At 35.7% G+C, this 22,999-nt stretch overlaps 3 protein-coding genes and 1 long non-coding RNA gene across 6 annotated transcripts; 1 reads left to right on the top strand and 3 right to left on the bottom strand.

Moving 5' to 3' along the window:
- Positions 1-3,250: 3,250 nt before the first annotated feature.
- On the bottom strand, positions 3,251-6,563 carry LOC108459256 (stemmadenine O-acetyltransferase-like). The gene is made up of 2 exons (XM_017758602.2): positions 6,475-6,563; positions 3,251-4,694 (listed from the first exon to the last, which is right to left on the bottom strand). Exons 1-2 carry the CDS (start codon positions 6,561-6,563, stop codon positions 3,251-3,253), a joined length of 1,533 nt encoding a protein of 510 aa, XP_017614091.2.
- Positions 6,564-7,993: 1,430 nt separating this feature from the next.
- LOC128291540 (uncharacterized) lies at positions 7,994-9,238 on the bottom strand. Its single transcript, XR_008281379.1, has 2 exons — positions 8,947-9,238; positions 7,994-8,221 (listed from the first exon to the last, which is right to left on the bottom strand). It is a non-coding gene; the product is annotated as an uncharacterized LOC128291540 (long non-coding RNA).
- Positions 9,239-10,973: 1,735 nt separating this feature from the next.
- LOC108459257 (F-box/kelch-repeat protein At1g15670-like) lies at positions 10,974-12,351 on the top strand (the record flags this gene model as incomplete). Its single annotated transcript, XM_017758604.2, has 1 exon — positions 10,974-12,351. A coding segment is annotated over one exon (1,152 nt), but the record flags the coding sequence as incomplete, so codon positions are not given.
- A 290-nt stretch (positions 12,352-12,641) lies between these two features.
- Positions 12,642-15,308, bottom strand: LOC108460937 (serine/arginine-rich SC35-like splicing factor SCL33). 3 transcript variants are annotated; one of them, XM_017760647.2, is made up of 6 exons: positions 15,142-15,308; positions 14,539-14,690; positions 14,156-14,233; positions 13,414-13,578; positions 13,087-13,188; positions 12,642-13,002 (listed from the first exon to the last, which is right to left on the bottom strand). In XM_017760647.2, the coding sequence occupies exons 2-6, from the start codon at positions 14,688-14,690 to the stop codon at positions 12,879-12,881; spliced, it is 621 nt and encodes a 206-aa protein (XP_017616136.1). In that variant the 5' UTR covers positions 15,142-15,308; the 3' UTR covers positions 12,642-12,878. The 3 variants fall into 3 exon arrangements, with proteins under 3 accessions (XP_017616136.1, XP_052883104.1, XP_017616134.1); XM_053027144.1 differs by having other exon boundaries at positions 14,539-14,701; positions 15,109-15,308; XM_017760645.2 differs by having other exon boundaries at positions 15,109-15,306.
- Between the last annotated feature and the right edge of the window lie 7,691 nt (positions 15,309-22,999).

The following is a 22,999-nucleotide window of genomic DNA, read 5'->3' on the forward strand; positions in this document are numbered from 1 at the left end:
TATGACTTACTGAGTTGTAAACTCACTCGGTGTTTTCTTGTCACCCATTTTAGGTCTCTCGGACTCTTATTGTTTGCGTGATCGGGACCGTCGTTGAAGTCATCACACCGGCTGAAATCTTGTGGTATTGTTTTCGTTGTTGAAGAACATTTGGCATGTATAGGCTATTATATTTTGTCGAATTGTGGGTTGTAAACTTTAAGCCATGTGAAAATGGCCTATGGGGTCGTCGAGTGGGATGCTAGAACCTATAGCCACGAGTCATAGAAACTCTGATTTTGATAAGGTGGCCATAATTTGTGTCATGTATGATGGATGATTAAGGCCAAGGAAAGATTCATGAAATTGGCATAGTCTACTGCAGTAACTGTTGCGGACAGCAGCAGTGAGATGAGATTGAAAAATCACTAAAAATAGTAGAAGTAGAATTAAATAGTGAGTAAATTATGAAATTTAACCTTGATGAATCTATTTTTATATGGATGAAACGAAACGACCATATGAGCAGTATACTGAGAAATATTAAAGTTCTCGTGAGACAGGGCCAGAACGGTTTCTGGGTCCCCTGTCGCGACTTTGAAAATTTACCATAAATTATCCAGAAATAATTAGGAGTCATGCCTTATATGTACAGATTCCATTTTGAGTTTAGTTTCATTAGAAACAAACGGCACCAGTATTAAAGCCCTGTACAGAGAGATATTCAAGTTGTAACGCGCGAAGGTCAGAGCAGTCGATCCCTGTAACATGGGTGACTTTAACTAATAAACTGTACCAATTGGCCCGACCAAAAATTCTAGAAATAAATCCATGGATGGGTATGTGAGTCTAAATTCAGGAAAAATTTACGAAACCAGTTTCTGAGTTTTGAAACTCGAGATATGATTTTTAAGGCAACGGTGACGCAGTTTTCCAGCCTGACTGGAAATGTCAAATTGGTTGGTACCTTGAGAGGATTTGGCCGTTAACCCCTCGTGTCCGACACCGGCGACGGTCACGAGTTAGGGGTGTTACAATCTCACTTACCTAAAATTTCCCTTAGAGTCGTCAATCCTAAGTTTTGAAGTTTATTCAAGTTAGTCTAGTTTTTTTTTTTTTACGATTTAGTCTCTATACCAAAAATTAGCTAGATGACATTTTCATCAACCAACCGCTTTAGATTCAGCTACCCATACTCCTACTTAAACAAAAAAGAACACAATAATAGCATAAAATATACATAAAATGGTAAATGCAAGAAAGATGAGAAAAGCTAGGGGTCTTCTTGAAAAGCTTAAAGATAATGAAAATGGAGGCAAAGTAAATGTTGAAGAACACTTAAAATCAGATTTTTAACAAAGAAACTAAAATGAAACTGGATTATGTTAAAACTACAAGGTAAATTGAAATTACACAAAGGTTTGAAGCACAAAATGAGTAAATAAAACCAAGTTAGCACAAAATGAGTAAATAAAACCAAGTTACGATAAAAACTAACTAACAACTAAGAAACTAAAAAGGTGATAAACTAAAACCCTAAAAAGATAAAGAAAAGACAACTTCTCTACTCCTAAACTAAAAAGATGAAAAAACCCTAAACTAAAAAGCTCTCTCTTGTTCTCAAACAAAAGTGGCTTTTAATAGCTGATTACAACCTAAAATTTTGTGACCAAAATGTCCCTAGATGTCTAATTTTGGTTGTGGGGCATGTTGGACAATGATTGCCTTTGTGATCATTTTTTTTATCCTCATCAGGGATATCACAATACCCATGACCTAGTATCGCAATATCCTCGTCAGTCTTGACTTGTGGGATTCCTTAGGAGTTGGATATCGCAATACCCATGCTTGGATATCGCGATATCATTGTGAAAGGTCTTGACCCTCTTCAATTCAACACTTTCAGGGGTATCACGAATTCTAGGCTTTGATATCACAATACCCTCCTTCTAGGTGACATTTTCTCTCATGTTCGGGCCTTTGATGGCTCCCTATGACACTTAACCAACCATTAGGTCCTCGATGGAGCATTTGGCCATTTCGGGTCTCAAAATTACCATAAAACATAGTTTTTCATTTACTAAAGCAAAAAATGAAAACTAAATAAAAATATGAAAAAAACAAAATGTAACGGGGAGTTTAAATTGACATATCAAATTATGAAAGATCAAAATCCCCCACACTTAAGTCTTTGCTTGTCCTCAAGCAAACAGACGAAACATGCAAAAAGGCGACCCTTGGACTAAATTGGACTAAAAGGAAAAATGGTCATAAAATCTCGAACTTGTATCTGAACTACCTTGTATGCAACCTAAGATTAATGTAACAACTCGGCTTTCAGTAGTGTCGAAAATGATGATTTCGGGGCACCAAAGCGAGTCAATAAATATTATTTATTTAATATTTAAGGTGTGTACCAATGACACTTTCTTTAAGGTTCTATTTTTCCACACCTATATCATGGTGTGCAAAAGAGTTACTGGAAAATGAACCTCAAGGATACAATGAAGTCCAATGTTTGTCTACGTTTTGCACTGACGAAAACAGTCAATTGAGAATTAAGCGGAGCATAGCAAATATATCAATTTCTTTGAAGAATTTCTGCAGTAATTCTTTATAAAATAATCTAGAAATATAAAAGATGCTGGGAGAATAGAAAGAAATAGAGTTTCTATGTTTTTCGGTATATCCTACAAACCATTTTTATTTATAGGTCTCATGTCTCATCATAGGGACATAATTACCCAAATGGATAATCATATCTTTAACCATAAACATAATTATTAAATAGGTGTCTATTTGAATAATTATGATCTTTTGTTATTAATTAACTGGTATAACTTTTGGTGACAAGAGGCATAATTGATCACTATGAATAATGATAACTATTGCTTAATAACCAAGTGACATTATTTTTAGATCACTTGTATCTTTTCATTTGTAGCTATTGAAAAACTATATATATTTTAAAAATGTTCCAATACAAACAGTGAAAGTTTAAAAGCTAAAAAGATGAAAAAATTAAATGAGTGATTAAAATAATTTTTTATAAAATTAGAGGCTAAATAAATCATTGTTACTTATAAATATGATCGAGTGATTCAATATTATTCATTAGAATCGCTTCGAACATAAATATTCATTATACAGCCTAAATTAGACATACTCTGGATGGAAATACTTTCAAATATAAAAATAAGATTTAAATAAAAATAAATCTAGATATTCTCTGAACATAAATTGTACCAATATGAGACTTGAATATAAACGGTCAAGATTCCAAGTCTTCAAACTTGTCAAATTTGAGTCTAAGTGGAGAAGCAAATGTGAGGAATTCCTGATCATGTTCCAAAAAACCCATGTCTTTGTCGGATAAAGGAATCCATTCTTCAATGGCATTGTGCTGCATAGCTTGCTTTAGAACAAAGCAATTGCTGAACTCATGATTATGGCTATCGACCCCTGGGATGCTAAACAAGGTCGGCTTTCCCAACCCCAAATCTTCTTTTCCATCCAGAGTATTCAACCAACTGCTTAAAGTATAAAATTCTGCATTTCCTTTTGACACCGTTTCTGCTGTTTCACCGAGTTCCTTTGTTATAAATTTAAATCCTTCTTCACCTTGGAGAAGGTCCTGGAATTCACTAGTGACACTTTTCTCTCCTTCTCTGACCAGATAAGCCAGCTCAGTTAACTTTATATCGTTCTCAACTGAGTTATATGTGGAACTTGGCAATAGAGACAGATTACCAATTGAATAATCTGGTAATTGGGCTTTCAGTCTTTGTCGAATATTCACTGCTTGGGATAAAATAGCTGGCTTTAGAGTTCCCGAAGCTGATCGAGCAGCCTGGATGGCATGCTTCCATAGGAATGCACTGAGAGATACAACTCGGGGAGGATGTATCAAGCTGTTGCTTTTGGCTTTGGAAACCAGAGCGACGATTGCATTGGCATCGAACACGAAACTCCTTGTCTTACGACTGCCTTGGTTAAACAAGAGGCCTTCGATGCTGGTGTTTGGCGGCATGGACTCGACTGGAGGGAAAAATCTCGACGATGCGTGTAATAAATCGGGATTTGGTATTTCACCATTAGACCCACGATTAAAAGCTGCCCAACTATTCAAGAAAACCGAAATGGTTGACGCATCAAAGATCTTGTGACTACAACAAACAGCTACAGCAATCCCACCGCATTCAAAGACGTTGACTTGAATAGCCAGTTGAGGCGCTGTTGAGTTTGAAACATAGCAAAAGGGTCGATAAGGAAGCAACTGGTTCATTGCCTCCAGCACTTCATTTTGGTCAACGAAATCAGCTAAGCGTCCATTCACTCTGGTTTCAACATATGGAACTCCCTCATCGTAGTCACTAATAAAAAGGTTGTTCTTTGTCCGGCCAGCCAGAGGGTAAAACTGATCCAACGCTTTCTCCAGTAATTGTTTTAACTGCTGTGAGACTTGCGAACCCTCGATAAGGGAATCGTGAGCTTTGGCGTAAAATAAGATGAGTGGAACATAATTGATTGGACTCAGTTGGTCGAGAAGCGATAAGTTGAATGGCTTTAAGAGGTGAAGTTTGGAGGAAGAAGGCTTAACCATTTGGCTTGAAGTTATACGAACCTCCATGTCTGCTACAGTTTGTAATATTTGGGAGATGATGAAACTGAAGTGCGGTTTGTAGCTGTATATGTTGAAAGGTAAAATAAAATGCCTTCTTTATAATTTCTGCCAACCTAAATTATGATACTCCATATTTGCTTTCGACGCCATAGATTTGTCGTGGTCGACTTCGTTTATAATTGCAGGGCCGGCTAAATGTTTTTATCTATTAACTTATCTTACATGATTTATAAAATAAAACTCAATTTGGAGGTCTACTTGGATTTATTATTAAATATGTTGTTTGGAAACCATTTTTTAAAAGGTTGACTTTTTATTTTAAAAACGAAAATGGGAGTCGCCAATCTTTTTTTATGAGGTGTAATCGAATCACTTCGTAATTTGATTGTTTTAATAAAATCTTTAATTTATTAAAATAACAATTTTTGGTCTACAAAGTTTAGAAAACGGGTTCGGGAGTCGGTTAGCAACGAGGAAGGGTTAGCACCCTCATTACGCCCAAAATTGGTACCTAATTGATTAATTAAAGTCTTGGTGTCGAAAATTAAAAACCCGAAGAGAATTTAAAAGTACGATCCCTCTTTGTATTAATATTAATTTTACCTAAAAATTGATTGAATAAATCGAAAAGTATGCTAAAAACCCTCTCATCTCATGGCAACAAAATGTCACATCCAGTAACTTGGAACACTTCGAATCCTTGAGAATAAGTTTGCCTTTGTTTTTTTTTTTTTGAAATCTCATGTATTTTAATTTTAAAAGAATATTCGGGTTATTTAAGTTCAACAAGAAAATCGAAACCCCATAAGTTAGGGTACGATTTCTCGAATCCCCAAATATGAAACATTGCCTTATTTTAAAATTTCCTTTTACGTATTTGGGTAAAATTTAATATAATATTAAAATGATATATGAATAAAATGTTACGCTAATGAATGACAACAATATAAGTGTACTAATAAGCAATTCATAATACATATTACTTTCATACCAATATTAACAATCAAAATAATAATAATAATAAAATAAACAATAACAATGATAACAATAATAATACTAATGACAAAATATGCGCATGAAATGACAATACCAATTTTAAATATAATAAAGACAAAGAAATAAAATAAATAAATATGTAAATAAATATAAAGGAAAATATTATATAAAATATTGAAAATAAAGGACTTAATTAAAAATATAAATGATATTATGGGTACAATTTGTAATAAAATATATAAATAAATAGTAATAATAATAGATATAATAATAAACATAGTAAAAGAAAAAAGAAAACAAAAAAAGAAAAAAATAAATGTATAAATATAAATAAATACAAAGAAAAATAAAAGATTGAAAGTAAAGGACTAAATCGAATCTAAGCAAAATTTAAAGTAAAAATCATAATTAAATAAATACATTAAATAATAAAATAAAGTAAAGGAATAAAATCAAATGCGCAAAAACAAGCAGGGACTAAATAAGAAATCAACCCCATCCCCAAGACACGTGTCCTTTCCTCTGCAGATCAATGAATTGGGGACTAAATTGAAGCACAAAGAAAATCAGTGGTCAAATTTAAGAAAATCCAAAAAGATAACAAAGGGCTAAATTGAAGCGCATCGCAAAGCGGAAGGGCTGATTGCACAAATAACCCATGCGCTAGAAAACACGTGGATCCTAGCCTTGCGGGTCGAGTTATAGGGTTGGAGGCCAAAACAACGCCATTTTGGCGTCTGTGCATTGGCCCAAAACGGCACTGTTTTGTAGGGCCTATTTAAGTTTAAAGAAATTCAAATTTTCATTTTATTCCTCTTTCAGAAAAAAAAAAAAGGAAAACTCTCTCAACCTCTCTCAGCCCTCAGAGCTCCAACCACGAGTCTGGCAGTCGGCCACCGTAGCGGTCGCCAGTTACTAGAGACGGCGCTGCCACCCACGGTGGCCGGAAAACTAAAATGGTCATTTTTCTTGGCCTTTCGACTTCCTAAATCCATATATAAGGGTGAGTTTGGATGGGTGGTGCGTTTACCTGTGGTTAGTGTAAAAACAGCGGTGGCGGTAAGATTAGATACTGTAGCGATACTGTAGCGTGAGATAAAAAGTAAGCTAAATGCACCGCACCACCACCCCAAACCCACCCTAAGTCCCTTTTTTAAAAGAAAACATCACAATAGCAAAAATCCTTAGAGAACCCTTCGATTTTTTAAGTTTCGAAGACCCCTTTTCACCCGAAAAATGTCATCTTTCATCGGAGATGACGGTCCTCGGCCACTCACGGTGGCAGATTGCAAAGAATCAAGTGGGTTTTCAGCCTTTTTATTTTTATTTTATACTTTTTATTATGAAATATATTCAAAAAATAAAAATAATAATAGTTAAAACAAATATAAGAAAGAATCACATTCTGAGTCTTTTTTTAAAGAATCACATTCTGAGTCTTTTTTTATTACTTTTTCGTGTCTGTGAAATATTATAATCTGAATCCGACTTTTATAGCCGTTTATACATATGATTTGTTTTTATTACTCTTTGTTTCTTATTTCGTTTCTGTTGTCCTTGTTTCTGTCTTTTTCATCCTTTTGCAGGTATTCTTGGAGAGTCAACAACGGGGCAAAAACCTGTCCTTGCCATTTTGGTGAAATGGCGGCAAAGGCGCATCAAGGAGGGTGTGCCAGGCCTCGGGACGAGGCGCCTAGAGCGATGTGCGCGCGAAGGGAGGAGCGGCGCAGGGGCCTTAGGGTTTTTTGATTTACTGAAAACTTAGTTTAGGCTATCGGGCCTGGACTGTTAGGGTTTTTGTTAGTTTTGGGCCAGTTGGGCTTGTAGCATGTTGGGCTATGGACTGTTTGGTTTTTTTTTTTTTGGTTTTTAGTATTTTGGTTTAAATTTTTTTTTTTTGGTTTAGTGGGCCAGGAAAATTGGGCCTACTACATGTTACAAGTTGTGGAAGAAATAGAAAAGATAGAGAGCTGGAATGATAACAAAAAACAAACCAGAAAAACATTCTCGTGTCCTATCCCGTGTGCAAAAACATGGACATTCTGTTTCTGACGTCAACATGCTAATAATGTCACACGGCCAAGGCACATGCCCTTGTGCTAGGCTGTGCCCTCCACACGGCTGAGACATACAACCGTGTCTCTACCCGTGTGTTTATTACCATGCATACTGACTTGAAATATTTACGTGCAAGGGGCACACAACTGGACTACTAGTCCATGGGGACACACACCCGTGTGCCTACCCGTGTGGACAATATAAGGCTATTTACCAACCCTCATTACCCCCCTTACATACCTAGTTTCATATACATACTAACCAATACCAACATAAGCACAATTCATATAACCAATTCAACCACAATAGGCATTCATTTAACCATGGTAACTCATCTTTTATAAATTCAAAATGAATATTAACTATCATTCAAAGCTTAATACAAATTAAAGGGTTTCCAACCCAAGCCAACACATTTGGCCAATTCTCAAAGATACAAAATAATAGAGTCTAAGTCCTATACACGCCATATTCAAAAATATAAATCCAACTATACCGAATGCTTTGGTTGATAGTGTGATCGATATCTCTGACTTCTGGAATCCTTGAGCTAGTTAGGCGGCACTGTAAGAAAATGAAAAGGAAAGAGAGTAAGCATAAAGCTTAGTAAGTTGTATATAAATAAGTATACAACAACAATTTATCCATAATCAACATGCTCATAACACCAAAGTAGGCATAAGTGTAGCTTACTCAAAATCATCCATACAAATCACCTATTATATATACTGATCTCATATCTCATACGTACCAATTAGGTACCTGTACCATTCACCACATGGTTATACTTTCCTCATTAGTTTAAAAACATAACGTTCACCGTTGAACCATTTAGAACACTACTGGATATTCATTAAGCATCAAACGTGGGTAAGGTGCCGATGCCATGTCCTAGACATGGTCTTACATTGGCTCATATCTCAAGTTGATGCCATATCCCAGACATGTCTTACACTGGCTTACGTCTCGAGGCCGATGCATGTCCCAGACATGTTTTACATTAGCTCTTATCTTATTGCCGATGCCATGTCCTAGGCATGGTCTTACACTGGCTCTCATAATGTGGCCGATGCATGTCCCAGACATGTCTTACACTAGTCCACAAACAAATGACCCAAACGTCATGGCATGAATATCCGATTTACTTCTTAAGGATACAACGAAATTTCCACTATCTCAATTATCATTATACATTCTCAATTTCACAACCAACAATTCATGCTATATTAACTCAATACAATTCAATACATACATTAACAATGTAGTTGTATTATTTACATACAACTTACCTCTAATTACAAAATGTGGCGACTAGTCAATTTAGTCGATTTGCTTGGCTTTCCCCCGGTCTAGGCTCGAATTCAGTATTTCTTGATCTATAATAGCAAAACATACTCATTGAATCAAGAATTAAATTTAAGTAATTAAAAATTCACATCTTCGATAAAATGATCATTTTGCCCTAGACTTTGACATAATGACCAATTTACCCCTATGCTCGAAAATCATTTTTTATTGAATTTCTTCGTATCTTAAGCCTATCTGAACTCTTTTTACTCTTATAGCAACCCCAAATTCTCTCTATTTCACACATTTATCATTCATTTTACAACTTGTGCAAAATAGTCCCTTTAGATGTTTTCATGGTAATACCTTTCACAAAAGTTGTCTATTACACAACTAAGACTCATATTCTTCCATAAAATTTCAGAAAACACCCTAAATGCTCTCATGGAAAAACCCTAGAACTTCAATCATTTTGCAAGATACACCGCTCATTTGAAAGCTAATGTTACAAAGGTCTCAAAAATTCAAATATCTTCAACAAAGGGTAGGAAAATCACTTACTTGTGAGTGCTTCAAGTTGCTGAAAATTTTAAGCTCTTAAACCCCTAATTTTTTCTGAAAATTCAATGGAGAAGAGGATGGGAAAAAGATGATATCTTTTCCCTTTATTTTATTTTTAATCTAGTCAAAATTGGTCACAAACTCACCTAATTTTGACAATTTTGTCTCCTCATTGACTCTATGGCCGGCTATGCCTTCTTCCAAGGGTCTATTTGCCTTTTAAAGACCCCAAATTTTGGTTCTCTAACTATTTAACACCTTTAGCTATCAATTTAAGACTTTTGCACTTTATGCGATTTAGTCCTTTTTCACAATTGGGCTCATAAACGCTAAAATTAATTCACCAAATTTTTCATGCACTAAAATAACCATGCTATGACTCTATTTTGATAATAAAATAATTTCTCTAACTTCGAATTTGTGGTCCCGAGACCACTATTCTAACTAGCCCCAAAATCGGGCTGCTACAAAAGTGAATAAGTTCAATCATAGTTGAACTCTCTAAACTCTCTCTATATAAAAAGAAAACTGAGTAATTATTTTTCACACATTTGAATTCAAGAGAAAGTTGTAGAGAAAATTTTCTAAAGAAGTTATTTTAGAAAATTTCTGGTGATATTTTTTATTTACAATTTGATTCAAAAGTTTAGAGAAATTGTGAAATTACCCTACTGGTAAGTTTTGTTAAAATTTTTTTTATTCGAAGCGAGCCCACACTCAACAGATGTGAGTTTGAGGATAGCAGAGAAGACTACTAGGTTGAAGCGCTCATCCTAGATGAATCGAAAATGTATAATTTTGATTAAGTGTTTATTACTTTAGATATCATAACCAAGACATTATTTTGGAAAAAAAATTAAAAAATCTATTTTCTCTAAATTTATTTTCTGTTACGTTTTACAAACCTGTTTTTTCCAACACACGTTATGCTAATGTACAAAGACTTTTTTAATAGTAAAAAAATATATTTTTAATAAAATGACCAATTAACTATTTGATCTAATGTATAAATATTAATTTACCTAGGGGTGAAGCTAGAACAAATTTGTAGGAGACCGAAAGAAATTTTAATTTTTATAATTTTAAAGGATTAAGTCAAATTTTTATAATTTTAGGAGGTTACAGGTAATTTTACTTTTACTAATTTAAAAATTTTAAAAAATTAAAGGATTTAAATAAAAAATTTCATTTTAGAGGAGAGTGAGGCCCAACCAACACTTAGATTTACCTCTAAATTTACCTATTTTTTAATTGAGAGAACAAAAAGAATTAAATTAATAATGAAAAATCTTCATGATACCTTTATCTCTTCTGCGTAAAGAATTAAGCTTAAATCTTCTTCCCTACATATAATTATAATTATGGTCATAATTGATAATATTAATTCAGAAATTGCAATGTAAATGATGAAAATATAATAAGCGATAATGCATATAAAAAAGTAAACAATAACCAAAAAAGAGAATAAAGAGGACCCACTGATGAGTTGTATCCAAGCTTATCCATATCACTATCTCAGTCAACTCTTTTTCCCCTCCTTCTCTATCCATATATTCACCCATTTTTTGTTCTTTGGATAATAATATGTCATTTTATTATATTATTCAACGAGTGCTTCCCTGGTTTACCAGAGGAAATCGGAAACGAGTGCTTGACTTGGTTTCATTATTCAACTCACAGACTCGCAGTTCGGGTTTGTCGACGATGGCAAGAGCTTCTCCAAAGCAAAGAGTTTTACTATCACAGAAAGCGTAACGGATATACCCAAAAAGCAGCTTGCTTGATTCAGTTACTTAAGTGCGACTCCGATCCTGATAGGTCCAAACCAGTTGGTCCCCCAAGATATGGGATCACCGTGTTTGAACCCGTAAGTGGAACCTGGGGTCGACTTGACCCGGTCCCTAAGTACCCTAATGGGCTTCCTTTGTTTTGTCAGATAACGAGTTGTGAAGGAAAGATTTTAGTGATGGGAGGGTGGGACCCAACGAACTACGAGGCAGTGCGGGACATGTTCATATACGAGTTCACAACTCAGAGGTGGAGACAAGGGAAGCAGATGTCGGAAACTCGATCCTTCTTTGCAGCTGGTGAGTTGGATGGACGCATTATCGTAGCGGGTGGTCACGATGAGCACAAGAACGCTTTAAGAACAGCGTGGGAATATGATGCAAGGATGTTTGAGTGGAAAGAGTTAAAACCGATGAGCGAGGAGCGAGACGAGTGTCAAGGGGTGGGGATTGGGTCGGAATTCTGGGTGGTGAGTGGATATTGTACGGACAATCAAGGACAATTCGAGGGGAGCGCCGAGGTAATGGAGTTAGAGACAGGTCAATGGGCCAGAGTAGAGGAGGCTTGGAAGGCTAGCCAGTGCCCAAGGTCTTGTGTCGGAGTTGGAAAAGAGAAGCAGCTCTTCAGCTGGGCAGACTGTGATTCGGCAATACGAGCTGGTGTTTGCTCGGTCCCCTTGGGAGAGTGGACATTTGTGTCTGGATCAGCTCATCAGGGTGGTCCAACAGGGTTCTTTTTGGTTGATCAACAAACTGGAAAGTTCAACACCATAGACGGAATTTCACAACAGGTTTCTGGCTTCATACAATCCGGTTGTTGTGTAGATATCTAAGCGAAGCTGCCGTGTTCAGTCCTTCGGTGAGCAAAAGCTCACAGTAACATGTGGATATAGTAAAATATAGCAAGGATTAGGCAGGAGTATAGCATTTGTTATCATCACCGCATCAAGGAAATCTAGCGGCATCATGATAAGAGTGTATTTCTTATTTCTGTATTAAATTTCGTGACATGAATCTGTACATTACCCTTGCCTTGTCTGTATATACTTTCTTCTTCCACTTCGGTTTTTGATTTTATGAACCGCAAAGATTAATGGAGGATCCAATGGATTTCTCCATTTCAAGCAGAAACTATAGTAACAACTTGCATTATATGGCATGATGCCACCACATCAACTCTTAACCATTACCCAAATCAACATGTCATCACAGCCACAGATTTGGGTATGCCGACAAGATTAAAAAAAAAAATAGGAAGCCTATCCGTAGGCAAAATGGGCCTACCCAAATCCCAACTCGGACTCCAACAGAAACAAGCATCTAATTACCTATCCAAGAAACGACACTGATAAATGAAAAATCTCAATAAAGATCATTTAAGGATGGCGAGCATTGTCAGCATAGAATATTCAAACAGCATGCTTATGTTTTAACTTTATTACTAGCCATAATCAGCACTAGAAACTAAACAATCAACTTTGAAGTCACTCATATACTGCTGATACAAACCTAAACTTAAATCATCTAGACAATTAACGTGGAGAAATACTCCCGGATACATACTAACCCAGCCACCTTCAAATCAGTCACCTAGAATAGTCCAAACTTTGACTCCTGCTCCTACTAAAGCTCCGGCTTGGACTCCTTGAGCCATAGGGTGACCTCGAGTAAGACCGTTCTCTATATCTCTTATCTCCAGGTGAAATTGACCTGTACAAAAAACAGAAGGCAACATCAACAGGACAATTCATAAAACATAAATGCTTAAAACAATAAGAACATTGAACAGCTGACCTTGAGTAACGTCTTTGCCTAGGAGGAGGAGAATAATAGTATGGACTGCGGGAGTAACTTCGAGCATATCTTGGTGATCGAGAATAACTTGGTGGAGAGCGCCTATAAGCCCGACCACTTTAATTAATATCATGAGCATAATTTACCATGTAATCAACATAAAAAATATGCTCTAATAACACACATAATTTCTCCAACCAGAAATCCTTAACAAATACAATTTTTTCTCCTGTCTTCCTAAATCCCTTTATGTCAACATCATCTAAGAAAAGAGGCTAAAAAGTAGTGGGGGTAAAATATGAGAAATGCAAAAGAATCCATTCTCACCTTCTGCGTTCTCTTGCCCTCATTTCTGAAGGTTTCTTCCTGTTTTCCTCAGCAAATACAACAGTAAGTTCTCTTCCAAGAAGAACATAGCCATCCATATGATATTTTGCATCAGCAGCATCAGCAGGATCTAGATACTGGACAAATCCAAAACCACGTGGTTGCCTGCATCACAAAAAAGGTAGCTCGCATAAACATAGCATAAATATATAAAGGTACTATATTGCAATTCATCAGCCAAACATGCTCATTGATATTCAAAATCACAACAATGATCTTGACTCCAGAGTATCACAAAAATCATGATAGCAAGTTAATGCTTCATACAATTTAAGTAAATATGATTATGCTGCTGCTAACCTTGTGGGAGCCAAATTTTTAATTGAGTTGATATTCTTCAAGACTTGCACTTCTTCACAATGAAATCAAAACCAACTTCCTTCCAAACTTGATGCAAATTAAGGTCATCGTGAACAGTTTTCATTAGTTGAAAGTGTCTTCAACAGAGTACTCTAATACTTCATTGGTGTCTTCAACACAGTACTCTTATTACTTCGTTGGTGTCTTCAACACTTTCAATAAAAAACATCCAAATTCCCATAAACCAATGGACATAATAAAGAAACAACCCCATCACCCAAACACTCATATGAGACAGGATGAAGACACACAAGTTGACACCATCAGACACAAATACACACTGATTTACCATTTGTCAGTTACCTATAAGGATTATACTTACCCAGTATAATAATCCCGAGGCAGGTAGACGTCCTTGAGGCGACCAAATTGCCCAAAAGGTCCACGCAGATCTTCTGGCCTGCAAATGAGACATAATTAGAAATTGGCTCTACAAGAAAAGTTTGATGAGACTAAAATTTTTTACTTGTATCAAGACGATCATGTTTATTTTAAACAAAAGAACAAAGATGTACACTAGGTTTGGATTGGTGAGCAAGGAAAACAAATCACAGCATAAATGTAACACCTTTAGTTCTCCTCAAAAACCTTCGCTCTTACTTATCCCTAGAATTTATTTTAAAACAAAACCATGAGAGCATTAGGGTATTGGATTTGAGGAAATTGACAGTCTGACGCCGATAAATACGAGGGGATGGTACAAACCTGCAGTCATGGCGAAGGTTCCGAACCAGAAGACTGGTGGGAAGATCTCTACCACGACCGCCATAGCGACCCCTAGGGCTAGGGCTACGATGCCGCCTCCTTCCATAATCCCTTGGTGGCGAGGGACTGTAACTGTAACTTCTACCCCGCATCTGCAACAAACCTAAGGCATTTAATACTCACAGAATTGCTTTTAACCAAGATTAAACTGGAAAATTTTCGAGCATGGAATTCAAAGTAAAAAGAACAAAAGAGAGAAACCGGGCGATTCCATGCACAGTGCAATAAAAAACAAAAGAAACGATTAAAAGGAGCCTGAAATTACCAAAATCCTGTTTTCTCTTGAACTTAGAATCAATCCCAGTCCCAACCTAACTTTTCTCCCAATAAAATATTTCTATAAAATAGAAATTAAAAATAAAAATATCTGGGAACTACAAGGAACATAAATTACAAAATACATGCAAAAGAAAACAAAGCCTTCACCAAGAGATTTACGAAAAAAATGAAAGAAGATGATACAAAAAAAAGAAAAAGAAAAAAAAGACGTAGAATGAATTAAGAACATACAGTTACGAAATCGCAGACGAAGAAAATCCCAACCTTCTTTGATGCTTTTCTCTTTCCTTTGGCGTTTGGTTGTTAATCACGGGGTACTTTAGATTTTCACCGACCTTCTAAATTGGAACTCCAGAAGCTTCCAGTTACTTTCTGAGGCCTCTCTCCCTGCAACACAAACCGCCCACGTGTATTCAAAAAAGAAAATCAACGGTCGGACGCCATTTAAGTTAGTTTGATCGGGTCTATCATGAATCTTTGATCCAACGACAATTTAGCCGAGGCCTAAAGGCCTTTTTTTTCTAAGGCCTGCTTAAATCATGTATATAATATATATACATTTTATAATTAGGTTTAATTTGGTAGAAGAACATGCCTGATATCGAGGATGGCATTTTTTGGAATCCAATCAGATGAAGTTGGTGGGATGTATACTTACTTATTTTTATTTATATGTTTATAATTCCGTATGTTTTATAGATTCTTGATAATTAAGTCCAATTTCATATTTTTATTTTCTTTTGATCATTTCAATATTCGAACTTGATAATTAGATTTAATTTTTTTAAACTTTGATTTTGTAAAAGTATGGTAATGTAATACTTTAAAATTGTACCATGTTATCACTTAAAATTTTTTAAAAAATTATTCTTTTATTTTCAAACTATATATTTTAAAATTTTTAAGTTATGATATGACACAATCTCATGATGATAAATCACCATACTTCTACGTAATCCAAATTTAGTTACAAAGTGGACCAAAACGGTGCAAATACTAATATAAACCTAATTATCAAGTTTAGAGATAAAAAATTACATTAACTCCTTTTTTTTATAACAGTATAATAGAAGTTCATGGCCAACTAACAACAACCTAGTTTCAATGACACTCTTAGCCATTCTATTCGAGATTAGATTATCAATGAAGTTGAAAAGACTTTTGAAAATTAAGATTGAAAATTATTTTTGAAAAGATAAAATGTTTATTTTAAATATTATGTTGTAAAAAAGTGTTTAAATGATGTTTGAACTTGTTAATATTATAATTGTGGAATATATATAATCTTAAATTATACTAAAAATATTAAAATTTAATATTAAATAATTAATATCATGGAATATATCAAATCAAATTATAATAAAAAATTACAATTGATTTCAATGTGAAATATTCTTATTTCCACATTTATTATTATTGTTGTGTTATGGTATGTTATTATTATGTTGATATTAATAAATATTTAATTTCAAATACAGTTCAAACACAATAAAATAATGAATAAAGTACACTAATTATCACTAAACTTTGATTAAATTTATATTTTAGTTACTCAACTTTCAAAATTTACAAAGTTGTAATTAATATTATTAAGAAATGACTTGCGTGTCTTTTGTATTTATTTTATTTCCATCTTTTTTTTTCTTTTCCCTTTTTTCCTTCTTCATCCTGTTCTTCCCCAAATGAAACCTTAGTCATCGCCTCTCGTTGGCTGTTGGAACCAAAACTTAACATGTCTGGTTTCTAAACAAATCCTTTTGCTAAGCCTCAATCTTTGTTTCTCATATGGATGAGGGCACTAATTAAAGAGACTAAACCAAAAACGAAATTGAAAATTGTTAATTTCTAAAACAAAATAAAAATTGATTAATTTTCACAATTCATACGAGTCTATAAAAATGTTTAATGCAAATTGGAAACTGTTAATTTTAACAATATTGTTATTAACAATTTATCAATTTTCATAACATGTCGATATTAATAAAAATCTAATTTAAAATTAGCTCGAGTAACACATTTAGGAAATACATTCAGACACACAAGTGTTTATCCAAAAACCAAACATAATGAAGAAGACGTAAGTGTCACAGGCCGCAGTTCAAAGCCCATGACCATTGTACACAATGAATCCCATGAAGGTCTATCATTGACATGGGGATAATTTGGCCCACAAGAGTTGGCCTAATTCAAAGAGTTGTTAGAGAAGCTTGTTAGATTGAAGCCTGGGTGGCCCAATGATGAAGATATGACAACATAGGCTACCTTGATAAACAGGGAAACTAATCTTAAAAGATTGAGTGGAATCATATCGTAACAGCCTGTTTTAGGGCCAAATTGGGACAGTGGTTTTGGGACCACGAATCCGATGTAGAAAGATTATTTTTATTATATTTTTATTTTCTACAGTTTCATGGAATTGTTTCGTGAAAATTTCGTTTGAAAATTTTATCGATTGGGCACTTAATTTAGCTAAAAGGACTAAATTACAGTAGGTGTAAAATGTGTGTTCTAGAAGCTAGAGGTGTCTAATTACTATGAAATTTTAAATTGGAGGTCCTTAAATGGTAATTAGACCACTATAATTTAAGTTGGACAAAAATGGACATAGATGGATAAAATTTCAAAGTTTTAAGTGAGCGGCATTTTGGTCATTTGGTAAATAAAGACAAAATTAACTAATAAAAAGATGTCATCTTCCCCAATTTAGTCCCCATAGCTGAATTTTTCAATGGTTTCCATAGCTAGGGTTTGGCCACTTTCAAGCTCGATTGTAAGTCAGTTCTTACCTCGTTTTTAATGATTTTTATGTTCTTGAAGTTATCTTAACCTAATCTAGCTATTTCAAGGACTAATTTGAAAGAAAGATGAAGTCTAAATTTTTACCCATGTTAGATGTTTGTTTATTTTGATGTCTAATGGTAGAAAATGAATGTTTGGTGTTAGATAAACAACTTTTGCTAAGTAATTTTCGGTAAAAATGTCAAAAAGGACTTATCTGTAAAAGTTATAAAATGAGTAGTAAAAGTGTGGTTAAGTGGAAAATGTGGGCTGGTATGAGTATGAAAATGGTTTGGCTAGGCTTGGGTTCTAAAGATATCGAATACATTTCAATTTACGAGCCTAGGGACTAAATTGTAAAAATGTGAAACATTAGGGGCAAAAATGTAATTTTTTCCATAATATGATTTTTGGGCTAAATTGAATAATGTGAGTATTAAATGAGTTAAATTTGTTACTATAGATCAAGAAAAACGAGGTTCAGACCTAGATCGAGGGAAAAAAGTGTTTGACGATTAGGTCTAATTCTACTATTTTTGTACTGAGGTAATTCGTATGTAAATAATGCATTGTTATATTTCTGTTTTAAATGCTTTAATATTGTATGAATTGTGATTGATTCTTTGAATGTATTCGACAAGGTTTTGACAAGCGAGAAATCCTGGTTGAACCTTAGGAATAGAATAGGATACGTGTGACATGTCACTAGAAACCCATGTGTATATGTGATTATGTAATCTGGGTGCTGGTCTCGTACATCCTACCAGTGGCTAGGTAGTCCAGCATGTGTTATGGATACCTGACAGCTTGTGTGAGTAGCACTGTGTAGCTACGTCCTGACTGACAGCTTATGTGAGCAGGCCCGTGAATAGCTCGAAAATGAGCCCATATGTATTATGAGATATGAGGTAGCTTCAGCTACATATATGACACTTATGTGCAAGATTTTCGAGTATCCGTTAATATTTCGAGTGTTCAACGGGAATATCAAAGTTGTGAAAGGATATGGTTATGGTGCGAGTTGGTGTAGGTATGTACGTAAAACTCATAAGTAATGAGCTCGATATGTGATGAACTCTTGGTAGGATTATGATTGAGTAAGTTATGATTATGAGATTTTGATAACATTCATGCTAATCTTCATCATGTTAATTGTATGTTAAATGTGTGGTTATGATACTTATTATTTGCATAGGAACTTACTAAGCTATATAGCTTACTCCCTTTTCTTTCCCTTGTATTATAGTGTCACCAAGCTAGCTTAGGGTTCAGAGATCATCGGAGATCCATTCACACTATCAACAAATATTTTGGTACCAATTAATTCAACATTTTGAGTTATGACATGTATAGAGGACTTGGTTATTTTGTTATGTGTCATAATTAATTTGGCCAAATGTGTTGGCATATATTGGTTAGTAATTCATTTTGTATAAGGCCATTTGAAATGGGCTAATATTGTTTATAAGTATATTCATATAATGATGCCTTTCATGAATGATGTGTTGATGTCTTGGTTGTAGATGTTTGGTTGTATGTATATGCTTGAATTGGTGCTATGTTATGTTGTGTAGGTGTGTGCATTAAAGGGTGGCAAAATGACTTGGTAAATATCCTTATTTTGTCCACATGGGTAGACACACAGGCATGTGTCTAGGCTGTGTGCGACACACGGCTTACCCCATGTGAATGTGTATAGGCCATGTGTCCCTTGCACCCTAATTTTTGCAAAACAAAATTCCTAATATTGAGTACACGGGTAGAGACACAGTCGTGTGTCTCACCCGTGTGGACGACACGGCCTCCAACACTGGCGTGTGCCTTGGCTTTATGAAGTCTGCACCTATTTAATGAAAAATTATAAATTTTAAATTGACCACACGGCCTAGCACACGAGCATGTGACCTGGTTGTGTGTCTTCAATTTGTTCTTGGTTGACAAATAGAGAGTTACACAGGTTAGGACACGGGCTTGTATGACCACACGGCCTGCCCATACCATATCCACAAGGGCATGTGATACCTATTTAATGAAAAATTTTCTAAGTTTTTGTAAAATTTTCTAAAGTTCTTGGTTTAGTCCTGAACCACTTCCAAAGCATGATTTGGGCCTCGTAGGCTCGTAATAGGGACATTGTGATTGAATATGAATGGTTTTAATTTGGGCATAAATTTATAACCCGAAATTGTATGTTTGATCTTGTGACAAGTCCGGTAATGCCTCGTACCTTGTTTTGGCATTGAATATGGGTAAGGGGTGTTACACATATCTTATAAGATTATATTGGATTTGATTATGTAAATTGATTGTGAATCTTGTAAATCCTAGATTTAAGGGATAAGTTAATCTCATTTGTCGATGTAACTTGATCTAGACCGTCGGTTTTGAGGGAGCTCAACTATAAATAGAGAACCTCCCCCCCACTTGTAATTCATTCAATTTTTTATTGTTTCTTCAATTCTTTGAGAGAAAGTAACACAATTGAGAGCATTTATTCAAACACCTCTTGTGTATAGTTTTCTTTGGTTTTTTGTTCTTTTGTGCCTTCTTTTGGCTAGAGTTGCTTCCGCTATATAAATTGGTGCACTGGAGGAATTGTTTGTAAAGCCTTAATTGTTTGGTAGTTAGGCTGACTGAGGCATGTTTGGAACGAAAGGATCACCTAAGGCTGCATAGAATGCAAGACTAAAGTTTTAGCCCTGTGACAAGTGGTATCCGAGCTTTGGTTATGAATGCACCACTAGATTTTGAAAGAAGTTGTCGATTAGAAGTGGGCCAGAAAATTAGTCCTTTTGAAGGATATGTTGTTGGTAGTAGAGGAACGAGTGAATAAACTCAAGGAGTCCATGGAGGACATGAAGGAGTCACACGATGTGCTTAGTGAGCACATAGATGACTTGAGGGAGCAGCCCAGGGACTTTGTGATCATGCCTCTCACTTCTAATAGGGAAAGTGTGCAAGAGTTGTTGAATTCCTATAAAAAGAAGCTGACGGAGAGGAATGGTGCTCTCGAGGCCATAGTGATGGCTTTGAAAAAGAAAACAATGGCCATGACAAAGGCTTTGAGCACAAAATAGAGGAGCTCGAGGAAGAGCTTTTCTTGTGTCGAGCAACCATGGGGAATGGCGTGTCGAGTACAACACTCAATTGTGAGGATTTTTCGAAGCCGAAAGAGTTTGCTGGGACAAGGTCTTCATGGCATATGAACAATTTCTTGTGGAGGATGGAGCACTACTTTCGTGCCAAAGACATCATGGAGGATAGAAATAAGTTAAATACTACATCCATGTTTCTTACTAATTTTGCACTTTTATGGTGATGAGGCAGGTCCACAGATAAAAGGCAAAGTGAAATTGGGATGTGGGAAGATTTCCAACATGAGTTCAAGGGGCAATTTATCTAGAATTTGCCGAGGAGGAAGTTCGGGCAAAGTTGCAATGGCTTACACAATAAGGCACAATAGGGGAGTATGTTTGGGAGTTCAAGGAACTCATGCTCCTCCAAATTTAAGATGTGACCGAGATAGAGGCATTGCCTGCCTTCTAGAATGGATTAAAGTCGTGGGTTAGATAGGAATTAAAATAATGAGGTGTCTAAGAGTTGTCGAAGGCCATGACGGTAGCAGAGTTCGTGGTCAAGCTTGGTCTAGGGAAAGACAAGCTTGAGTTTTCCAAGTTTAAATAAAGGGGCGTATGTGAAGAGAATCATGAGGAAATAATGGCGATGACAACGACAATGATGGTGGTAATAGGAAACCACAAGTTGTGAAGAAGAAACCTAACAAAAAAAGGGGGCAAGATCAAATGCTTTCTTTGCGACGGTCTACATTTGTTGAAGAAATGTCTGAAGAAATCTGTGCTTTCTAAGAAGGACAACCTAGAAGGTAAGGTCGTGAGACTTGGATCGAGCACAAGGAATGTCGAAGCCAAGGAGGCCGAAGGTGAGAAAAAGCCAATGGAGTGCTTCTTGTGTCATGGTCCGCATAGTTACGAAAATGTCCAAGGAAGTCTACCATCAAAGAGGACGATGCGTCAGACAAGGAGCCCAAGAAGCTTGGTTCGAGCAAAGGAAAAGTCAAAGCCAAGAGGGCAAAGAGGAGTAAGAAGAAGCAAGTAAAGTGCTTCTTGTACCTGGTCCATACGAGTTGTGAGACTGTCCAAAGCAAACCATGGTCAAAGAAAATGCAACATCAGAGCTTGTTGAGTCATCGGAGGGGCTTCCACCTAAGGAAGAGGTGACTTTTCATCGGACTTAGGGGAAAAATTGGCGATGAAAACAATGAAACTATGACCAATGAAACTCAATTCGAGGAAAGCGATGGAGTTGGCCGAGTCGTCGGCAGGCTTCCACCTATGGAAGAGGTGAGTTGTGCATCAGACTTAGAGGAAGAAGTAACGATGCAAACTTTAAAGCTAGGATCATTGAGGTTGACTTCTGTTGACATATCGGAGGAGCTACCGCCTTTGGGTAAGGTGGGTTGTACATTAAACTTTGGAAAGTGGTGATGCAAGTTGGCCCGAGTAAATGCAATGAGTAAGGTACATTATGAACACTTTGGTAGTGTTTTGTATTCTAACTTATTGACTTGGCAAAAACGTAGAGACCCTTTCAAAATTTTTAAGCAAGGAGGCCAAGGGACTATGGGAAATTTGAAGCCAAGTTTTCTGAATCAAAAGGATTTTATTCAAAGCGAGTTATAATGTGGGCAAGAAAGAGCTGTGGCTTCTTGCCAATGAGATGTACCAACAAGTGGGATAGTTTAAGTTAAGAAGCAACGAAAGCCAAGGAAAAAGTTATAAAGGAAGGAAAAAGATAAGGCATCGAGATGTGACCAAGGTGAATCAAGCCAGTGCCATTCCGAAGGCACAATGAGGGCATTGTGAGAATTGGTGAGGGAGAATGTCAAGGGCCACATTTCAAAGCCTGTGACCATCGCACACAATGCATCCCATAGAGGTCTATCATTGACATGGGGATCATTTGGCCTACAAGAGCTAGCCCGATTCAAAGAGCTATTGGAAAAGCCTAGGTGGCCCAATGTTGAAGATATGGCAACATAGACAACCTTGGTAAAAAAGGGAAACTAATCTTAGAAGATTGAGGAGAATCATATCTTATAAGATTATATTGGATTTGATTATATAAATTGATTATGTAATCTTGTAAATCCCTAGATTTAAGAGATAGGCTAATCTCGTCTGTTGATATAACTTGATCTAGATTGTCAATTTTGGGGAAGCTCAACTATAAAAAGAGAGCCCCCCCTCACTTGTAACTCATTCTATTCTTTATTTTTTCTTGTATTCTTTGAGAGAAAGTAATACAATTGAGAGCATTTACTCAA

Source organism: Gossypium arboreum, chromosome 4, assembly GCF_025698485.1.
Source record: "Gossypium arboreum isolate Shixiya-1 chromosome 4, ASM2569848v2, whole genome shotgun sequence".
Taxonomy (NCBI): Eukaryota; Viridiplantae; Streptophyta; class Magnoliopsida; order Malvales; family Malvaceae; genus Gossypium; species Gossypium arboreum.